Raw genomic sequence first — 21,169 nt, forward strand, 5'->3', positions numbered from 1 at the left:
ACAACAACGAGAATACAATGCGCCGCACCAGACCAATAAACCCTACCACTGGTGACTGACATAATGCTAGCTGCCTATCCAAAAACAATATGTTGGCCAGCTGTACAGCTAAGGGTCATCCATGCATCCATTTTCAAACTCATCCTCTTGCAGGGTACACCCTGGACAGGTCACCAGAATATCACAGGGCTGACACATAGAGACAGACAACCATTCACACTCACATTCACACCTACGGACAATTTAGAGTCACCAATTAACCTGCATGTCTTTAGACTGTGGGAGGAAGCCGGAGTACCCGGAGACAACCCACGCTGACACCAGAAGAACAAGCAAACTCCGAACACTGGGTTCAAATCCCCCACCCTGCGTTTGCTGTGAGGCCACAGTGCTAATCTCGCAGGCACTTGCAAATTTTACCAGCATTTGTCTTGTGGCTGGTGCTAATTTCCAACCCTGATTTTAGGCAAGAAATAGGCAACATAGTAACAAGATCTTGGTTCATATTTGATCAGCAGTGCCTAATTTTGCCATTTGATCTCAGTTTTTTCAAACTCTGCTTTTCACAATACACGGTGGCACCCACTTCCTGTTTACAAACTTTCATGTCACAGCTAAACAGTACACTGAAATATGTTCCTCAAAACATTTTGGGCGAGAAATAGAAAAAAGGTGACAAAATCTTGGTTTATATTTGATCAGCACTGCTTAGTTTTGCAATTTTTATCTATATTTGGTCTGCTCTCTCACAATCCGCTGCTATACTCTGTGTCCATGGTGGTGGACATACAAAAATGAGGAAGTACAATCTGTATTTTGAGCAACAGCCAAACAGTCAGCAAAAATCAGCTGGGTGGTGTGGGGTTTTTTTTCTGGTAAATGAGCAGAGAGATTATGGGTGCTGGCAAGATGGAGGGAAGATTAACATAGTTAATTTACACACATTATTATGACATAAAGCTGGTTGAAAATCTGCAAAGTATCCTTTTAGATACATTTGTAGCTTGGAGTCAGTGTGTAGGCAATAGTCTTAGCCCTGCACCTACATGTGATCTGTGCACGCTACCCCTTTCACATAGTATGAGTAGGATGAATAGATTTCAGTCTGTGAAATCTATTCATCCTACTCATACTATGTGAAAGGGGTAGGATGAATAGATTTCAGTCTGTGAAATTTTGAGGTAGGTGCTTATTTGAACATATTTTATGAATCATCTCTGCACCTCTAAGTTTAAACATACTACTTTCTGGCAGATGCAGGATGATGAGGGCACGCTGTTGAATATGATTTCCATAGTTTGCAATACTATAAACAGAGACAGATGAACTCTATCATCTCAGTCCTGACCTGTTCCTCTTCCAAAGAAAGCAAATGAGTCACTATCACTTACAGTAGCACCAGTCTTTCTCTTCTACACACCCACAAACACTCGAAAACATACTGTAAAGGCACACCATGAGAACCAGAGAGGAAGATACAAGTCTAACAGACAACAGGAAGTGTGAGGACTCAAAAACAAAAGATATGTCTGTGCTTGCACCACATTTTAAAAAAAAACTGCAGCCCTTGTTATTCTGTAAAGGCCGTGTGCAAACTCTGCAGATTCTGTGGCTTACTGGTTCCAAGGTACACACATCCCATCTCTCAGCATTATAATCAAGCAAAGTCCCTTCCTGTAGGCTGGTTACAGGAAGGTCACAATGACAGTCACAGGACTGCCAGCTGAGAGGTGAAAAACGGTCGCTTTAAAGTTGCCACTGCAGTACAGAGTAAAAAAATGTGCTCAGACAGGTAGAAACGAGCTAGAGATGGCACCTGAAATGCTCAATTTAGAAACCTATTGACTTTCAACAGCAAGAGTAGGTGTTTGCAGAACAAAGTGGATGAAAAATAAGCGATCTAAATCATATTACTGCAAGTACAGTATGATACCACTGCTTCCACAGAGCAAGTATGTTCATATCGTCTTGAGGCAGCAGGGACACTGAATGCACTGATATGTTCAATACTAATGACCTTATTCCAGGATTTTTTCCCCTCTTTGGAGCACATGGAGTCAAGATGGAAAATAGTCATTCGCAGGTGTATGACATTAAGAGCAGCCAGTGTGATGTCACATGGAAATCAGATGTTGCAGATGTTATTTCAAAGCATCTGGTGAATCTCAGAGTGGCTGCATTCTTTTATAAAACATGACACAAAAACAGCTTTTCAATGAAAACTATGGCCCTAATATTCTAAAAGGTTATTTGTTGCTGTGGTGTTTGTTCACATCATTTCCATAACTGACAGGAAATACATTTGAACCCAAGCTGTTCCCTAGCAACGTAATGACTTGTGTTCATGGATAGGTCTGGTTTAAAGGATTGTTAATAGACGCACATTCACACCAGTGCTGTTATCTGAAGCAGTAGGCAACACGAGGGAAAAGGAGGAAATATTTTGAGTTGTCAGCAATTCTTTTAGACAATACAGCCTCTGCCCCACATTAGCACACTGTATCCTGACTGTGTCTGTGACTGGTGTTACTGGTTTATGAGGAAAACGGCGTAGAGCAAGCACAAAAGCTGGAAATGTGGTGCTTCACTTCTGCAGTCCTCGACCAGCCCCCATGAATTATTCTCTGAACACTACAGAGCATGTCTGCCAATGTGTCAAGGTAACACAAGGCGAAGCACCTGTCAAACACAGCGGCAATTCAAAGTGCTTTAGACAAGGTATAAAGTAGGGCTGGGCAACATCATGGAGGAAATATCACAATATTTTTGATCAGATACCGCCATAGCAATGTTGCGACAATATTGCTGGGTTACTATTGGGGCTTTCACAAAATTTACACAATGAGATTTTTGATGAATCATTATCAGCAGCAGTGTGGACATGACTAAGCAGGTAACTACAGACAACTAGAGAACAGCTAGTACGGCCTGTTGAGTTCAGAAAATACATCACTTTACTGTAATGCAGCCTTTAAAACCAGAAAGAGACAACGCTTACGATATTACAATATCCAAAATCTAAGACGAAGACATCAAGTCTCACATCACAGCATCAATACAATATCAATATAACGCCCAGCTCGAGTATAAAACAACATTAAAGACTACAAGACAAGGATGAAAAGGAAATAAAACACAGTTAATCAATGGGAAACTGCTGTACAACAACCAAAGCGAGATGATGGAGCCACAAATTATCGTTGCTCTTGATGTGCTTTCAAGACTGCTATACTTCAGACTGATATATTTAGCCGCTAGTTGGACGACTTTAATCTTGGCTGCATTTTTCCTCTAAATAACAAGGAGGCTTGTGATATCATGTTGGCCAATCTCAGGGAGGATTTAAGTGCTGACTCAAAAACCTGTAGAATAAAAGGAACTCTGTTGTGGCTAAGGTGATGAATCAGAGATTAGGGCCACACTCAGATTTCTTCAGGTGGCTCTAACGGTAAATGACAACAAATCAACTGGCGCCAACTTAAAGGGTAACTTTGGTGTGTTTTAACCTGAATGCTACCTTAACATGTTTTGTGTCTAAGTGACTAATGGGAAAGGCAGTTTTTGAAATTGGTCCAATACTGAGTGAGGCCACTGCAACCATGAAAACAGGCTGCTGTGTAATCACTTGGGGCATTTGTGCACTTTCAATTCATGTCCACTATAAGTGCTTGGTTTTGCCACTAATAGGCTCATATTGTCTAACAACATTACGGAAAGGATCACAACAGAGATAAACCTGTTTGTTAAAGAGTAAGATCCTATTTATTTCACCAGAAACAGCCCTGAAATTGCCAGCCAAACCCACCAGACTCCATTTAAATAAACAGTAATTTAAGCCTGTATAGAGCCAGCATATTTTCACATCTAACTGGGTGAATTAAGGATTTATTTAAACTAAACCAGAGTTGCAAATGGTTGTAAAAGTGGAAAGACAAAGCAAGGTGGCTTTTGTGAGTGTTATTTTGTTTCTGTCGACTTTGAATTTAGTGTGTTTTACTATGATAAAACCGCTGCTTTTTTAAATGGAGTCTGGGAGGTTTTAGTGACAATGATTTTGAGGCTGATTCTTCTTGAACAAAAAGAATCTTACTCTTTTACAAAAAGGTCTATCTCTGTAGGGATCCTCTCCATAATGTTGTTAAACACTTATAACAACAATCTGAGCCTGTCAGTGGCAAAAACAAGCACTTTTAGTGGGCGTAAATGAGTGGTGCATGATTGCGCAAAGTGGCAAAACTGCAGCTTGTTTCAGCTGCTGGCTGCAACATTCTCACTCAGTATTGGACCAATTTAAGAAATAGTTGTACCCATTAGTCACTTAGACACAAAACCATGGGAAAATAGGGTCCAGATTTATTTTAAAAAATTAAGCTACCCTTTAAGACACACAATAATGCAACATTTTGGTCCCACATTGCAGCATCTACTAAATGTTTAATGCCAGATATAATGTTGCTTTCAAAGGCCTGACAGAATCACAGTCTCTCTAGGCACGTTTTCATGATCAAATAGACTTTTACTCAACTTCCTCATGCTTTACTTCCCTAAATCAAGTTCATCCGCTTGCTAGACTGCGTCCAAATGAAAGACAGCGACTGCATATGTGAGACAAATTGGGATTTTGTAGTCTAACTGAAGGTACAGCTGGGGTTTTTTTTTTTATTGCATTAGGCCTTTTTTGATGCATCACTGTTGATGCTATCAGATAATTTCTAAGAGTAAACATAGGAACTCGTGCTGCATTGACATTAGCCCGACCTGTGGCCAGCTGAGGCCAGCCTTTAACACAGGCTAACTGAAAGCGTGTGAAACAAAAACACAAATTGATCATGCTCACCACATAGGTTGATCCATTTTCTCCCGAACGAACCTCCGTTTCGGGTATGGAAAAATGCATTTTGGCTCGAAACACACAGCCTGCTGCCTGTCGACAAGTCCTTCAACGCCAGCACAGCCTACGATGGAGAAGAAGACACCACAGTTTGCCCACAAAGTCCACTGCAGTGACTGTCGGCGGTGACTACAGAGGAGGAGGAGGCTCTCGCACGGTTTATCCACTGGTTTGTAAGTCCGGGGAAAGCGGTGCCAGGCTGGAGGAGACTGCTGACGACTTTATTATCTGGCCAACAACTCATGTACCCACTAGCATTCGCATAAAACTTCTCCCACGTCAGTGTCAAACTTTTCTCACTGCCGTTCCCACAGCAGCCATGTTGCAAGTGTTAAGTAATTACACCTTCACTAGTGGCGTTAAAATATCCTTTCCAGCCACTTTTAACCAAGTCGTGATAACTTAAAACCACCTACTGTGATGTTTGAGTTTCAACGTGTACAGGTGACTGTGTTCATTAGCGAAACCAAGATGAAGTTTCGGGATAAAAGGTGCAGTTGCTTCCTGCGAACCCCACAGCGTCGCAGACCCGTTGGCAAACGTTTCGAAATATGAGGGGAGACAGTTGCACTTTTGGTGGTTTGGTTTGTATTTTTCCTGTCTCCTACATTCGCTGAAGAAAAATCGACACAGCGACGGAAGTAACTCATAGATAAAATGTGGTAGAAACGGCAGAGAAAGGCAGATGTACCAGGGCCGTCAAGCCATTCTGTGTTCTGTGTATCTAGTGGCCCATCAAGAGGCATTGCAACAATCCAGCCGGCCTGAACCATCTCGTGTGTAGCCGGGGGGTGGTCCACTCTGCGCGGGCACGAAATAACAAAACACTGGCACAATTTCCGCCACACATTTTAACCCTTAACACGTAATAGTGTTTAATTATTTTATAAATGTGCTACAGTCATGTTTTGTTCCACATTTTAAGCTTTAAAAAATCGTCGAAGTTGAGGCCCCCACTTTAGTTGGTGCAACCCAAACTGACAGTGAAAGCGCAGTCAAAATTCATTACAGTCAGTCAGAAAAAAAGCGATTGCATTTTGTCAACAATTTCAGAAATTTAACGGGACAAAACTCTTAACGTTACAACCTACTTAGATTAATTTGTTGCACATTGATTAAAAAACTAAAAAAATGCTACTTTTTTAATGTATGAAGAATGTATGCGTTGCAATAAAACATTAAATTAATCCAAACACTTTCTAATTAGCTGCAAAATCAAATATTCGGACATATTATCCATTTTTCTGCACAAATAAAAAACGCTAGATGTTACTGGATGCATTCACGTGCTGCTGTTTGTTCTATTGACTACGTGAACAGATAATGTCACAATAAATGCTCCAAATTGAGTGTATGCGCAATTGCAGCGCAACAATCAAGACTTGTGGATCTAGTTGGACCAGTTTCCTGTCACATGTCCGCTACAGTAGGATCATATGACCTCAGTCGATGAAAATGAAAGCTGGGTGCAGCCAGCTGAAACCTGTGGTGCTTATTTTGATCTTTAATTCGTGTTTTTACGCAAGTTATCAACTGACTGGGCTGCAGGTAAGACTTGGGTTTGATAATTTAACAGCTGTAGTCTGAACCAGGATGTGTAAATATCCACATATTGTTGGAAAAACAGAGTGTTTTGGTGGATGTGTAGCAGCTGTCGGTGCCAGCGAGGATGATTGGGATTATTGTTGTTTACATCCTGTTTTTTCCTTTGTGATATTTTGTATTAACAGGTATGTAAGCTGTGCAGTGGTGCGGTCCTGAATGTGTCCGCAGTGGGCATGTTTTGCTCCTCATCTGCTGGTCGGATAGACGGGCGATGCTGCTTGAGAAATAACAACGCAGGCGACCCTGAACACATCATTGGGTAGGACTTCAATGCCGCCTTCAGGGTCTGCCGGAAATATAGTTAAATTAAATTTAATTACGCCACGAGATAAATGGTCTGTGGATAACATTATGTGGTAAAAATTAAGAAATACTGTGCAGAACACCAGTAAACTAAACCAAAATAAAATGAAATAAAATAAAATAAAATAAAAAAGTTACTATGCAAAAAAAGTAAATAAGCCTAAATATATATGTTTAAAAAACGAAAAAAAAGTGTTTTATTCAAGTTTTATTATTCTTATTTATATTTTTTTTCCGTGATTTTATTTTACATATTCTTTGTTTGTACTTGTTTATTTTTGTTTATATGACAATTAGGAGGGTAATCTTAGATTTTTGGGGGCAAACTGATCAATATCAGAGTCAGTGATGGAAAAAGTATTCAGATTTTTTTTTAACTAAATAACTCTAACTGCTGTAGTTTATGTTGTCTTTTGTCCAGTGAATTTTATCCTTTTATTTGTTTCAAAACCTCTTGCCAAAGGACTGCAGTTGAGTATTAGCCAGCTGGATAACACTGGCACATTTACATAAATGTTGATTAATGTGGGTTGTCCTTATAAATAAAATAAAGTAATAAAATTACAGTTTACAAATACCATGTTACAAGTAAACATCCTGCATTCAAATTCTTATAAAATTAAAAGTACATTTCAGAATTATATTATATTAGTGGATATATAATTATAAGTGGTTTAGTGTGTTCATCATTTTAATGTTGCAGCTGGTAAACGTGGAACTCATTTTAGATACTCTCTAAATTGCTGGGTGTTTAATCTGTAACAACATATACTTTATTATTTGATTATATTTTGTATTATTAATCTTTAATTAGGAATCTGTAAAGTAACTGAAGCTGTCAGACAAATATTGTGAAGTAAAAAATACAGTATGTGCCTCAGAGATGTGGTAGAGTTAAATTTTAAAGTCACATAAAATGGAAAGAATTTGAATAAATGTACTTAGTTACATTCCACCACTAATGAGAGCAGAGACACAGAAGTTTGACCTTATATGGCAACCAAAGGAAGGTCATTAGAACGTTTTCAGTGGTCTTATTTTGCAAAACTACATATTACCATTACTATTTCAGAGAGCACCTGTGGTCTGGACAATCTTTTTATGGCTTGTGCTCCTCTTTTGATAGAAGCTTAGAGGGAGAATTGAAAGACATACTGATGGGTTAAGCAAACTTTCAAAGACTAAAACCAGTGACAACACAAACGCCTCTGCAACTTGTAAAAGTAAGAGCTGCATAATGATGAGTTTGTTTTGTTAATGTTTCAACAAAGTTTTTTTTTTTGTGTGTGTCAGGTTGGATCTGTCCAATTGTTCACTAACTCACATGGAGGATCTTCAGGGAGCATCAACAGCACTAATCATGTACGTACAGTTACTACAGTTTCAGTTACCTTTTTACACAACATACAGTATACAGACAATATTACACAAGACCCTGTGTGGACACCTCCTTAGTGACTGTGAGGTTATTTTTAAGGCAAAGAAGAAAACATATGGTACATGTACAAGTGTCGTAAACATCTGCACTGCAGCGCTAAGGAGACGTACGTGGATGATTCCTCAGAATGTCGTTTGTGTTTATAAGATCAGGAGATAGGAGAATTTATATTCATAGCAGCAAATAAAGACTCATCTCAATTACTACTCAGAAACAGAAATAAATAAGAGTTTAATCAGATTAATCCCACCTAAGTACATAATTAGAGAACTTAAAATATAAGGACTGTATGAACACGTCTTATTCATTATGTTTTATTAGTATTAATACCGAACATTTGCCTTTGCATTTAAAAGTGTTTTTACTTTATAACTTTTACTTTGCAGAGACCTTTCACGCAATCCCATAGTGAACATCAGTGACACAGCTTTTCAAGGATTCATTGAGTTAAATTACACGTAAGTACTCTGTTAAAAAATTAAACTATAACAGCTAATTATGAATTTTATATTTTTGTAACTCTGTCTTTGTGCGTCTACAGGATTTTGCCACAAGACATATTTTGTCCAGGGGGCAACACATCTTGGGAAAAGGTGGAGGTCAAAGATGGAAACCGTCTTTGTGAAGGCCAGAGAAATATGTGCAACCAGACTGGACAGCTGTGTAAGTTCCCATCTGATACTCTTATACCGTGACACATAAAATATAAAACTGGAGTAGCCTTCTGGTAACACATGACAACTGTTCATCTCATGATTATTAATAATCCTCAGCCCTTACCTGCCCAGAGAACTCCCTCTGCGGCCCCTACGGCCCCGGCTTCTTTGAGTGCAGCTGTGTTGACAGCTACCATGGATACAAGTGTCTTCGAGAGGTCAGTTCTGCAAGAAGCTTGATTTTAATTATTCACATTATGTACTTAAAGGAATACCTCAACCCCCCAAATAACCATTTGATTATCAATTATGAGACATTATTGGATGAATTGAAGTCATAGGGGTCCACATGTAACAGCAGCAAAACTATATCAAAACATCTGTTTACAAACTCTCACAAAACTCGTGCAATATAATCCAGGTCTCATTTATCCAGTCGTATGCTCAGTATTTCTCAAACGCTTGCAAAAAAGAAACTTATTTATGTTCTCTTCAAAGCCAGACTCCAGTGACAAAAACAGTAATTTTACCTTGCACAACACAGGAGCTCCTGGTCTACCACTGCCCCGATTTGTAGTTTGTGTTACGCCCCCTTACCACTTACGTATGTATACGGAGACGAGTCAATTGGAAGTCCTTTCATTCCTATGGGAATCTCCATGATATCCGATGTGCCTGTGAAACTCCTCCCCTCTGTCCCTCTGTCCAGAATTTGCCTCAAGTACATAAAAAAATTAACTTTTGCGGTGGATTTTGGAGAGATCGTATGACAGTGTATTAGCTTAGCTAGCAGGCTGCTAACTTGCTAACGCGCTACTTTCATCAATTCAGTGTCTGTTGATCGTCAAGTGAGTTTGTACGATTAAAAAGGTAGATGCCACATACCTGACAGGTCCTGCTTCTGTCTCATTAATGTTCCCAGCACATTTTCCAAACTACTGGATGAAGAAAAAAGGACTAAATTAGCCTCTCCCCCACAGCCATTGGTAGTTTCTGTCAGGTTTCTATCCATCCGTAAAGAAATGCACTTCCTTGCGTTGGACACTAGAGGCATCATTTGTACGTTTACAGATCTACAGACACCAGTTACATACGTAAGTGGAAACAAGGCATTATTGTGTGACTGGGCTAAGTCGGTATGATCCATTTCTGCCAATATATCCCCCTAGATCCCACACACTTAACCTTTACAATGCCAAAGTCACACAATACCATAAACTAACTGATCAAGGCAGTGGTAGACCAGCAGCTCCTGTGTGCAGTGAAGTAAAATTAATGTTTTTGTCAATGGAGTCTGGCTTTAAAAAGAGCAAAGATAAATTTTATTTTTCCCAGTTAAGTGATTTATACAAATGGTCATTATGGAGGTGAAGTTTTTCTCTTACATTGTTGCATTTGAAACTTCTGATTTTTTAAAGTTATGTATTTATTTTCATTGTAAACAGGGGGAGTTCCCAGCTCTCCGGGTGTTTGGGCCTCTTGGAGCATCAACAATTGTGATCTCTGTCCTGCTGTGGGTCACCCAAAGACGTAAGGCCAAATCACTCTGAGGCTGAACTGCACTCGACTCCTTTATCTGCAGTAATTTACTGAGATGAAACTGAAAGGGAAAATGCTGACGCAAAGGTGACTTCAGCCTTCTTTTAAACATTGTATTTTATTTTATTTTTGTGTTGAAGCATTATTTTATCTTGGGGAATTTTATAAACTGGCATTGACTTTTTTTCCTACATCAGTACAATTTTTAGAGAGTAAATTCATTTGAAACATGTTGCTCCATATTTTAAATTGTTTTAAATTTTTTAGAGAAAATATCACTGTTATCACTTTAATTGTATTTTAAATGCAGTTGTCTGACACAAGACGCTAATGAAGAATCTGTGTTGTGTAAATTCTGAGGATTCGCTCGCTGTTAACGGTGCCGAACATGCACTCAATCTGTACATAAGTTTACACGGTGAAACTACTGTTCATGTCCTGATGCACATTTTAGTAAACTTGTAGAATTTGGCTAATTGTTTACTGCATGTTGAACATGTACTTCACTCAGAGCAAAAACAAGTCAGGTTCACTCTATGATTTGTGACATGAACCATCTATATTAAGTTCTATTTTAAAATGCAAGACAATGACTTTAACTAGCACAGTATGTTATTTAGTTGTCACTTGCCTTTATGCTGTTACCACATCTTGTATGTTTTCGACTCCGAAATGAAAACATGTTGTGTGCCTGCTGTTGGGTTACACTGAACTCATCTGCTAAAATGTTGATTAGTCACATGTGGAAAAAGTTTTATCTTGATGGGTGAGTTGTTTTATGTTTCTTCCTGGTGGGATTCATGGTTCTAATAAAATATTTTAAAAGTACTTATGTTGCTTTGCTTGAGATGCTGCCATAATGTTGTACACATACAAGCATTTGTTCATTTGAACACCCTTTATGGACTTGTGTCTGGAAATGTTACTCAATTAGTAAAGACATCCATCCATCCATCCATTTTCATCTGCTTATCTGGGGCTGGGTCGCAGTAGCAGCAGGCCAAGCAAAGCATCCCAGACGTCTTTCCTTAGCAACGCTTTCCAGCTCCTCCTGGGGGACCCCAAGGCGTTCCCAGGCCAGATGAGATGTTATCCCTCCAGCATGTTCTGGGTCTACCATGGGGCCTCCTACCAGTGGGACGTAAAAAGTGTTTTGGGCCCATTGGCATTACATGACATATCTGGATGTTGCAGTTACAGTTTGACCACTATGTCAAATTCGCTTCAAGGTCCTGCACACTTCCTGGAAGCTTGAGAGGGGTCTCCTCCCACGGAGTCCGCCATGTTGTTCTACAGTAGCCTAAACCGAACAAATCAAACACTCAATGCTTTTCAAAATCAAGGATGTTTCCTGGGTAGGACGGGTCCTACAGAAGATTGGCAAGACTCCTTCCTCGCATTCGGTGAACACAAATTAGAACAGGCTAGTGAGTGCTCACGTGTGCGTCACTGAAGAGGCCCCACCTTCAATTCAGGCAAATTGTGCCAGAAGAATTGTGGGTGCTTCATAACGACTGAGGCTACACACATGTACACTTGAAAATTCTTTGAAGGAAGGACTCAGTCCTCAGTAGAATTCAAAGGATCCTTGATTAAAACAGTCTTTCATCGGGATTCGATGACGTTGCCTTCCTTGACTTTGAGAAGCACCAACTGGCTCTAGATGGGGCCACTCTCGTTTTAGTGTAGATCTCCTTCATGCATGGATTGGATTAAGTAAAAAATGGGTACTGCAGAGGAAAAATACAGTAACTGTGAACAAAATGTTGCTCTTTCCAACTTTTGTTTTTCCCTTTTGTTGAGGACTAAAATTCGTGCCAACATGAAATTTGAAGCATGTGAGCATCGTGTGCCAACTTTGTGGGCATAATAAACAATCTGAGATCCTTTGCCAAAAACTGCTTTACCACCTGGTTTATGTCTCAATCTTTTTCATCCTGTTCAACTGATCAGGTCATTAAAAACTAGTCTGAGGAATCTTATGGCTCACATAAAACCTTCAGAGATAAAGCAGCTCCAGCTGTAATTAGGGAACCATTTCTGGCTAGTTTTAAAATTGCATGCTGTGGTTGACAACGTGAGCATGTTATGCACCACAGTGGAATTGTTCTGCTCTAAATACTGGCAATTAAATGTTCTGTTGTAAAGAAACAGTTCACAACATGGATCTATCAAAACATCTTGCCTATACCCGATATTAAAAAACAGACAGGGGGACAAATCTCTGTAATTATCCAATCCGACCATAAAAACACACATGGACTCTGTTTAAAAAGCGTATGCCATTTCAGATATATATTTATTGCATGCTAAAAGCACGATATTTTGTGTTGTGTGCAAGCATTCAAGCTCACATACTTCCCCCTCAAAAACACAGAGAAACCACCTCTGAGCTCAGACTGGTGTGAGCAGGAGGTCGTTCACTGGTCCACGTTTTTGACTCGCAGCACCACAGGGACTGAGGTGCACGGGATCATTCCCAGATCTGTGATGACTAAGTCCACGAAATCAGGCGGCGTCACATCATACACCAGGTTGAGCAGACCGAGTGAGGGCACATCCTGCCAGTGCTCTAGCTGGGTCTTCCCTTTACGGGTCACGATGAGGTCATCAGGGTCATCTGGAAAACAAAGATGAAGATAAATTCTCTAATGTTTGGAAGGAATTTTAATCAATACAGATGTAAAATTGAGCAAAAGCAACAAAAGAATCAGACACAAGCGAGTATTTGTTCCATACCTAGTTCATTGGACACAAAGGAATCTGTCTGCACCCTCTCACAAAATTTGTAGGTCTCACAACACACCAGCACAGGCACATTAAAGGCTTTGGCCACAAGAGCTATCTGTGACGTCCCCACGCGAGACATGACGTAACCGTTGGCCAGCAGAGCGTGAGCACCAAGGAACACCTTCGATACCTGTGATGCAAGTTCAAGACATTATTATGACATAAACACACAAAGAACAGTAAGGAAAATGAAAAAGCTAGATGCTGGAGTAGGCAGTTTAATTTTGCCATCACTGGGCAAAACCCCATATTAAACTTAAAGCATATTGTAATTCAAACAGACCAAGAGAAAGCTAAACTTATGCCCCTCCTCCTGTCATTTTTTTCAGGCTTTAGAAAATCTTGTTCATGACAAGATCACAGGTCATTTCAGAGTGGGGGCGTTCTTATTGGCTGTTCTACAAACGCAGATGCATGTGCACATCCAATTTGGTGAAAGCCTGACTCATTGGCTGAGAATCCTGCTGATAAAGTTGCTAATTACAGCATTGGCAACAACTGTCTACACTGCAAAGCAACCCAAAAAAGGAAGACGGACTTATCAGAAAGACAGTCTAAAAGACAGTCTGACAGTAAATGAAAACAAATGCGTGTCAATATCAGCGAAACGTTTCAGAGACAGAGAGAAAATGTTAAGCCTTCTGCGAACTGGACCCAAAGGCTCGTAGCGGCTGCTTTAAGCTCACATCTATGTAGCTTATGTTAGCAAGAGCCTCACAGTGTGTCCTCTGCCTCTCTCCACCGCTACAGACCACCTTGCCGGGAGGAGAATGGGCAGCAGCTCCTGAGACAGACCCCAAGTCAGCGGCTGCAGCAACCTCAATCCAGCCAGGGCAACCCCAGCTCCGAGGGACCAGACAGCCCCGACTCGCCGCCAGATCAGCAATCACTTACACAGAATAGACTTGGTGATGCTGCTGGCAACCAGCCTGCTTTGACACTCGGTGCTGGGGATTTGCACTGGCTGAATTTGAGCCGCTACAGCCAGCGACCAAAGGTTTATCTCCTGAGCTACTATTTGCTCTCCTCCCAAAGAAGCAGTCCACAGCGGCGGGAAGTGAGGTGGAGAGACTGTGGGATGACTCGCTAGCTAATTCCTCTCTCAGTTGAGGTGTAATAAACAGATAGAGCGAGAGTGGGGCAAGGAGGGACTAAAAGAATATGCTGAGCGAACTGTGATGTGAAACAGGATTAAGTAAATCAATATATGGGAAACAAGTGATTATTTACAAAGCACATGTATATGCCCACGGTCATCTCTTGGGAAAGGCTTATGACAAACAGGGGAGAGCTGCAGAAGGGAAGGAGGAATTTCAAATTCTGCCTTTTTTTTCTGCCTATCCAAGCTCCAACAGGAACCCTTGGCTACTCCCTGGGTAAACATCAATGCCTTGCTCATTCCACTGAGGCTCGAATGTGTGAACGCACCTCTGGAAGAATGTAGGAGACAGCTGAGATAAGGACGTAGGTGCAGCTGATGCCTCTCTGGACAAGGCGCCTCAGGGCCTCCCGGCCCTCCAGTCGAGGCCTGCTGTCCACCACGATCACACGGAACTTCCTGTCCTTCTCAAAGGCCTCGCAAAGGATGTGATTGACCAGTGACGAGCTGAGCGGAGAAAGATGGAAGCAGAGACGGTGATAATGTGAAACAAGAATGTGGAAGGAAGGAGTTGAATGGGCGAGACAAGAAAAGGGAAGTGAAAGTCTTAAGAGTGGTTTTAAAGTAGGATTTGATGTCGGGACGCATGAGTGATACATTTCCTTTGCTAGAAAAACAATTAGGCAATGCTTGGTAACTAAAACCATCACATAGTTAGGACATTTAAACATGATTTTTTTTTCAAGGCAGTCTTACCATCCATAAACAAGGATGACATCTCCATCACTGATCTTTTCTATGGAGTACTTGGCAATAGCTTTAGCAGCAAGGATGATCTTCTCATTAATGTAGCACTCGATGCACGTCAGCAGTTTGCTCTTTGCCTACATAGAGAAAAAGAACATGCATGAGGAGGGCAGAGATCAAAACCATAAATCACTAACAATTACTCTACTGTATCATGGAGTATGTTTGCTACAACATGTTGAGTTTGTCATCTCTGGGCAGAAAAGCAAACATGACAATCACCTCTTCTTCTTTGCATTGACTGGGAATATTGGAGATCTCCTTCTTGATGTATTTGATTGCATTACCCATGCTGGCTGACAGAGGGCGACATTGATTCAAAAAACTGCAAGAAAAATAGGACAAAAGGAACAATTTCTTATGATGAACTGTGAAATTAAATAGAGTGATAAATTAAAAGAAGTTCATGGCAAAATCATCATTTCTGACGAAAATTATAATTAATACTTTTCGTACCTGATATAAGGTTTCAGCTTGTTGACCAAGTCTCTAGATAGCTCCTCATTGGGAGGCGTAGTATAGTCCCTTATTACCTGAAGGAGGAAAAAACATTGCTTTTAGTTTGTTTACTTAAAATCTGTCCACAGTGATAATTCAGAAGAAACTGCGGAGTGATAGCTGGCTGCTGAAAATATAACGCTAAGCTGCACTGCTTGAAAAGCTGGAAACTGGACTGTATTGTTGGCTTGGCGTTTTATGAAGAAGTATGAACCAGTAACACTGCAACATTTAAAGCTATGAGGACTGTCTCCATCTTGGACTTACACTGTACTTGATTACAAACAGAACCAAACAAATGATACCCTGCATTTCTGTTGCTGTGTTGGTCTAAATACTGGAGAGGAAGGACAAGGTGATGGCAAAGCACTTAGACTAAACAGTCTGTGCTGTGTACCTGTTTGAAGGCATGCAGCAGGGCAACAGAGCGAGCGTTGGAACCTGCCACAATGCCCTGTGAATACTGGAGACCCAGGCGAACAATAGCAGGATGAATCACTGAGGAGGGAATGCTGCAACGGACAAAAACAATCCGTAACGATAAGTGAGATTTAAGGTAATCTGAAGAGAATAAGGGAGTGTGACACTGTTTATTTCAAAGTTGAAAATGCAAGTGTTTGGAACGTACTGAACATACGAGTGGATAAATAAGACTTGAATTATACTGCATGAGTTTCTGGTTTTGGATTCTTTGTTCACAGAAAGGCATGCAAGAAAGACATTTTTTTCACAAATTCAACATAACACAGGGTCAGTACCTGATATACAAATGATCATTTTGTTAAGTATTCCTTAAGTATAAATTATTGGCAGTACATACTAACTCTGTACCACATGGCATATCTCCAGTGTACCTGAGTTGCTGTGTTAGAGGGGCTTTGCGACTGTACTGGTGGAGATGAGAAAACAGGCTGACTTTGTAGCCGTAGTCCGACCGAAGTGGGATCTGAAATAAAGCAGATTAGAGCACACTGCCATCAGTCACGGTACTTCAGGGGTTTAAACAGATCATGAGGTTAACACACAGTCACAGCACAGCATAGGCAAAAGTCAAAAGTAGAATTCAATGGAACATGTTGAGAAACAAACAACTACTATAGAGCCAAATTTATAAATAACTAATGAAACACAACTCTCAAATAAAATTTATTGAGACTTGTTCCTGTATAACTTTGGCAACAAAACCTAATTATGTATGATTTAGTAGTAAATACTCTCCAAATACAAACAGAGCAGTAAACAAAAACCAAAAAGAAACAATTAACACATTATAACTACTCAAACAAACACATCCCACCGACACACCTCCTCTGTTTCAAAGGACCAAACAATAAGTCGACATCATTAACTTTTTGAATTCCCGAGTGGTGCAGTACAGGAACAACGACAGGTTAGCAAACAAAACTAGACAAATGTAAATGGCACACGTTTACATTTACAAAACCCAAACCTTGACATTTGTAGCAGCATTGCACCCTGGTGTCTGAAAGAAACGTTAGGTATGATCACATGCAGTTAGGACTCATGGTTATTGTGGGGTTGCAAATGAGTGACAAAAACATGATTCTCAGACCTGCCAGGACATTCCTGTCTTTCAGAGGCTATAAATGGCTGAGTTTTAAACCTAGAGTGATGATACTGGTACTATATGAAACTAGGAGACCTAAATTCAGTGGTACCAACCATGTTAAGCTAGTGTACTCACCATCCAATCACCAAAAAATGCAATTCTTGCAGAAATCTCCAAATGTCCAAAGTTTTTCATACTAAATCACAGCACAGAATTTCCTGTGGTGTTCCCCAAGGTCTTGGTGTCCTAATGTGGTATTCTGGAGGGATTTTTGACCATCTTTACAAAGTCTCCAGTAGTAAAACATGCTTCGATTTAGAACCCAAACTGTGTAACAAACGGTATCAACCCAAAAATTGCTGCTACAACTTATGAGACATAAATGAGCATGGGAACAACTTTGATCATAATGTTCTAAGCCCCTATACACTCTAAACCTTTAAAATTTGATGAACGCTGAACCAAAATAAACTGTTTATTACAGACTTATGACAAAATAAAACTTGGCAGTTACTGAGCTGCATCTCAAATTAATCTTCAAGTCCCCAGCTTTCAGATGATGTATACCACTTGTATGTGGCCAACACTGCTGACCTGCGATCTACTCCAAAACATCCCCTATATCCCCTACATCAAAAGCAGAGTTCTCACTGTCTCAAAGGCTTTTATATTTAAAGATCTACTGTTGGAACAACTGTCAGTTCCCAGTGACGATTGTGACTTATATCCTTTGTGATTTATTACAAGCAGGTGGACCAGATTAGCCTTTAAACTATAGATCAACACACACTGTATAGTATCTTATTTGCAACAGGTGTCAACAGGTGAACAACTGAGATCCAGGCAATTCCTAATTAGAGTTATTTCTAATATTTCTCAAGATTGAACCGAAAATGCTCACACATATGTTTCTGACAAAATTTGTGAGTGGCAGCGTGTGCTCATTATGCCAAGGCAAGCTGTCCTGAAGCAGACCAAGCCTGCTTTCATTAATCAAGATTTTAAGAAATGACACATAAAGTAACTAACCTGTTGTCTTTCCAATTTCTTGGCCAGTTTCTTTAAAACGTCCGGGTTGTCCACTTGAACATGTTCTGGGAGCCTCTTCACCACTGGAAACACAAAGAGTGTGACTCTTTTTTACAGTGTATATAATGTAGAATTTTTACTCCTGCTGACCTCCTGGTTACTACAGTACCTGGCTGCAGCTCACTAGGCGGTGCTTTAGGTTTCCCCGTTGCGGCCAGCTGTCCTCCCACGTCTCCCTTCTTGCCCTGTTTGGACGCCCTCTCAGCTTCTTGCCGAGCTCTCCTCTCAGCTTTCAGCTCTGCTTTACTCTTAGCTGGCTTGTCTGCAGGGGCAGGAGTTTCTGAGGCAGGCACAGGAACCGGTGCAGGAGCAGGCACTGCTGAAGGAGCTGAGGGAGACACAGCAGATTATAAAGAGTAATGGATCTCAGTCAGAGAGAATAAAAAGTTTTCTTGACAAAGATGTACCTCACTGTCAAACGCCAGCAATCAAGTGACAAATTAAAGGTCCAGCGTGTAGGATTTAGGGGGACATATTGGCAGAAATGGAATGTAATATAATAAGTATGTTTTCTTTGGTGTTTAATGACATGAAAATAAGAATCACTGTGTTTTTGTTTCCTTGGAATTAACCATTTATATCTACATAGGAAGCAGGTCCTCATCTCTGGAAATTGCCATGTTGCACGATCATGTTTCCACAGTCGCACCAAAACGGACAAACCAAACCTTTTACGTCAGCTACCATAGTTTGCAGCCCCTCCACGTCGGGAGTGTCGGAAAAACACTGACTTTTTAAAGATAAAACTGCTTTATTCAGTGTTTTTGCCAGTTTAAATCACCTGGGGTCACATTTTTAAAACAGTGTGTAGGATTGTGCACCAAAAGATATTTGACAATTTCTACAATCAGGCTTTCACCTCACCATCTTCATCGCCAATTTCCTGTCTCCAAAATGTTCGTAAGCATGGGTCAAAGTTTCTCCCATCAAGTATGTTTTTACAGATCACAACTTTTCTGTGAGAAGTTGTGTACACCTTTTCCAGGCTTAGTTTTGTGTGTACGCAACGTTTACAAATGAGACCCCAGGTCCGTTTGTTTTTGAGAGGAGGAAAGCTCTATGAACAATTTGTTTCCTGGTGAAAAACCTCCTGAATGTCTGGATCAGAAATAAGTGAGCACACATAAGCAGGTGCAGGGCTAGTGACCCCTCTGCTATGTGCCAAACAGCGTCGGAGAAACACTGATTTGTAATGTGAAACTGCTTTATTCAGTGTTTGTACCGGTCGGATTGTTTTGGGGAAGAGGAGACCTCTGTGGATAATTCGGCTCACTGTAAAAACCTCCTACACAATGAACACTTAATTAAACTTAGGGAAGTGTCAGCTGGTTGCAATCTGAAATCCCCCTAAATCTTACACACTTTTCCTTTAACACAAATGTGCCTCACATGACACACAGTCAACAACAACAACCAGTGCTGCTGTCCTTATAACATGCACCTTTCTGAGCTGGTTGTGTTGGAGGCTGGGGAGCTGGAGCAGCTGGACTGACAGGCTTCTCCTCTTTCTTCTTCTTCTTTTCACCTTCCTGTGGAGCCTTGTCATCTTTTTTCTCTTTGTTTTTCTTCTGCTGTTTCTTCTCTTTCCTCAGCCGCTGCTTCTCCTCTTTGGTCAGCTCTCTGCCTTCAGACTGTGAAGCAAACATGTCAACGAAAACATGACAATCAAGCCAGATGTGCAGCCTTACATGAGACAGATGTGGGAAAATATCCACATACTCACCTTTGATCGTTCAATGTCATCTGTATTGCCACGTCCATCTGTGAAACAGTCAGTAGATGATGACATGATTACATCAGCTCATCACACACTCCTGTTATTTCATTATAGCATGCTGTAGTGTCTGGACCAGCTTTCATTCAGCTTCCAGTCCCTCAGTTCAGGTGATGCTGTTAGCTGTTTATATGTCACTGAACACGCTCGGTTTGCATCATGCTAACGACACCAGTCACACAACTTGTTAACCGCCATCTGCTCAACACATTACCACCTTTAAAAAGGCGTTTAAATTGTTTCATTATCTTAAAATACTACTTGAAAAAGATGATGCAACAATATGACGATGTCTGCCGTTAAACTCCTCTGTGCAGCGCGGTGTACCGTTGACTTGCTCACAATGCTAACGTTAGCATCATTAGCATGGGAGGATTTTACTTCGCTAACAGCCGAACACAAAGTCCGCGAGACACGAATTAAAAGCGCGAGACATTTTGTCGCCGCGCATAAAGTGAAGTTCCGAAAAATACCTGGAAATAGTTATAAAGTCCAGCTGTTACACACTCTCTAACTCACCTGTCACTCCACTGTCAGCCATGTTTACGATGCTGCTCCACTTCCTCTGCTGCTGCTCAAACTACCGCCCCGGAAAACTTATATCGCCCCCTGGTGGAGAGACGGAGCGCTGCTTTCACCTCCACTTAGAGTACTATTTAATTCGCTTCAGTTCATTTATTATCATGAGTTATGTTGCAATGAGTGATTATTAGCTGTAAGCTTTTGCGAAATATTACATCTTAATCTGGGATGACGTCATTCTGCTCACTTCTATAACCGCTTTCTGCTCCTCATGATCAGACCACAATCAAACTTTATACTTCTATCCATATTTATAGGTTAAAAATGTCTATTTCAAACTTTTTTTTCTGATGTCATACTGTGGATTTCAGAGAGAGAGGGTCCATTTTGAAAGTAAGCCCACTTCACTACATAACGTAGGCTAAAAATTGCACTACATGCAGTTCTTGACACCAAACAAGTAGCACACTGACGCTACTTTAAACTGAAGACTCTTCTTTTTATTCACATTTTTGGGATTTGCTGCTTGTGTTGGGTTTTGTGTGTTTTTGTTCAAGTACTCACAGACAGGTGATGGAATTGCATAAT

General features: G+C 40.6%; 3 protein-coding genes across 3 annotated transcripts in view; 1 reads left to right on the forward strand and 2 right to left on the reverse strand.

Annotated features, from left to right (window-relative positions):
• Positions 1 to 5,613, reverse strand: part of snx17 (sorting nexin 17) — a 49,653-nt gene extending 44,040 nt beyond the window's left edge. The window contains exon 1 of the mRNA XM_049589175.1: positions 4,838 to 5,613. Coding sequence (XP_049445132.1) covers positions 4,838 to 4,897 — 60 coding nt within the window. The 5' untranslated portion in view covers positions 4,898 to 5,613. The remainder of the gene's footprint in view (positions 1 to 4,837) is intronic.
• A 586-nt stretch (positions 5,614 to 6,199) lies between these two features.
• On the forward strand, positions 6,200 to 11,260 carry atraid (all-trans retinoic acid-induced differentiation factor). Its single transcript, XM_049589185.1, has 7 exons — positions 6,200 to 6,439; positions 6,622 to 6,755; positions 8,093 to 8,161; positions 8,624 to 8,695; positions 8,779 to 8,900; positions 9,011 to 9,111; positions 10,339 to 11,260. Exons 1-7 carry the CDS (start codon positions 6,341 to 6,343, stop codon positions 10,441 to 10,443), a joined length of 702 nt encoding a protein of 233 aa, XP_049445142.1. The 5' UTR covers positions 6,200 to 6,340; the 3' UTR covers positions 10,444 to 11,260.
• Positions 11,261 to 12,699: 1,439 nt separating this feature from the next.
• Positions 12,700 to 20,677, reverse strand: eif2b4 (eukaryotic translation initiation factor 2B, subunit 4 delta). Its single transcript, XM_049589171.1, has 13 exons — positions 20,579 to 20,677; positions 20,009 to 20,046; positions 19,727 to 19,916; positions 18,395 to 18,613; positions 18,226 to 18,308; positions 16,481 to 16,572; positions 16,024 to 16,138; positions 15,585 to 15,661; positions 15,351 to 15,453; positions 15,078 to 15,205; positions 14,651 to 14,828; positions 13,172 to 13,352; positions 12,700 to 13,052 (listed from the first exon to the last, which is right to left on the reverse strand). Exons 1-13 carry the CDS (start codon positions 20,598 to 20,600, stop codon positions 12,853 to 12,855), a joined length of 1,626 nt encoding a protein of 541 aa, XP_049445128.1. The 5' UTR covers positions 20,601 to 20,677; the 3' UTR covers positions 12,700 to 12,852.
• Positions 20,678 to 21,169: the final 492 nt, after the last annotated feature.

The sequence above is a fragment of the Epinephelus fuscoguttatus genome, linkage group LG11 (assembly GCF_011397635.1).
Source record: "Epinephelus fuscoguttatus linkage group LG11, E.fuscoguttatus.final_Chr_v1".
Classification (NCBI taxonomy): Eukaryota; Metazoa; Chordata; class Actinopteri; order Perciformes; family Serranidae; genus Epinephelus; species Epinephelus fuscoguttatus.

Coding starts and splice junctions, on each gene's coding strand:
- atraid (XM_049589185.1), top strand. CDS start 6,341: ATGAAAATGAAAGCTGGGTGCAGCCAGCTGAAACCTGTGGTGCTTATT. Junction 6,440..6,621: donor ATCAACTGACTGGGCTGCAG/GTAAGACTTGGG, acceptor TTGTATTAACAG/GTATGTAAGCTGTGCAGTGG. Junction 8,162..8,623: donor GCATCAACAGCACTAATCAT/GTACGTACAGTT, acceptor TTTACTTTGCAG/AGACCTTTCACGCAATCCCA.
- eif2b4 (XM_049589171.1), bottom strand. CDS start 20,600: ATGGCTGACAGTGGAGTGACAG. Junction 18,614..19,726: donor AACACAACCAGCTCAGAAAG/GTGCATGTTATA, acceptor TGTCTCCCTCAG/CTCCTTCAGCAGTGCCTGCT. Junction 18,309..18,394: donor GCCTAGTGAGCTGCAGCCAG/GTACTGTAGTAA, acceptor TTGTGTTTCCAG/TGGTGAAGAGGCTCCCAGAA.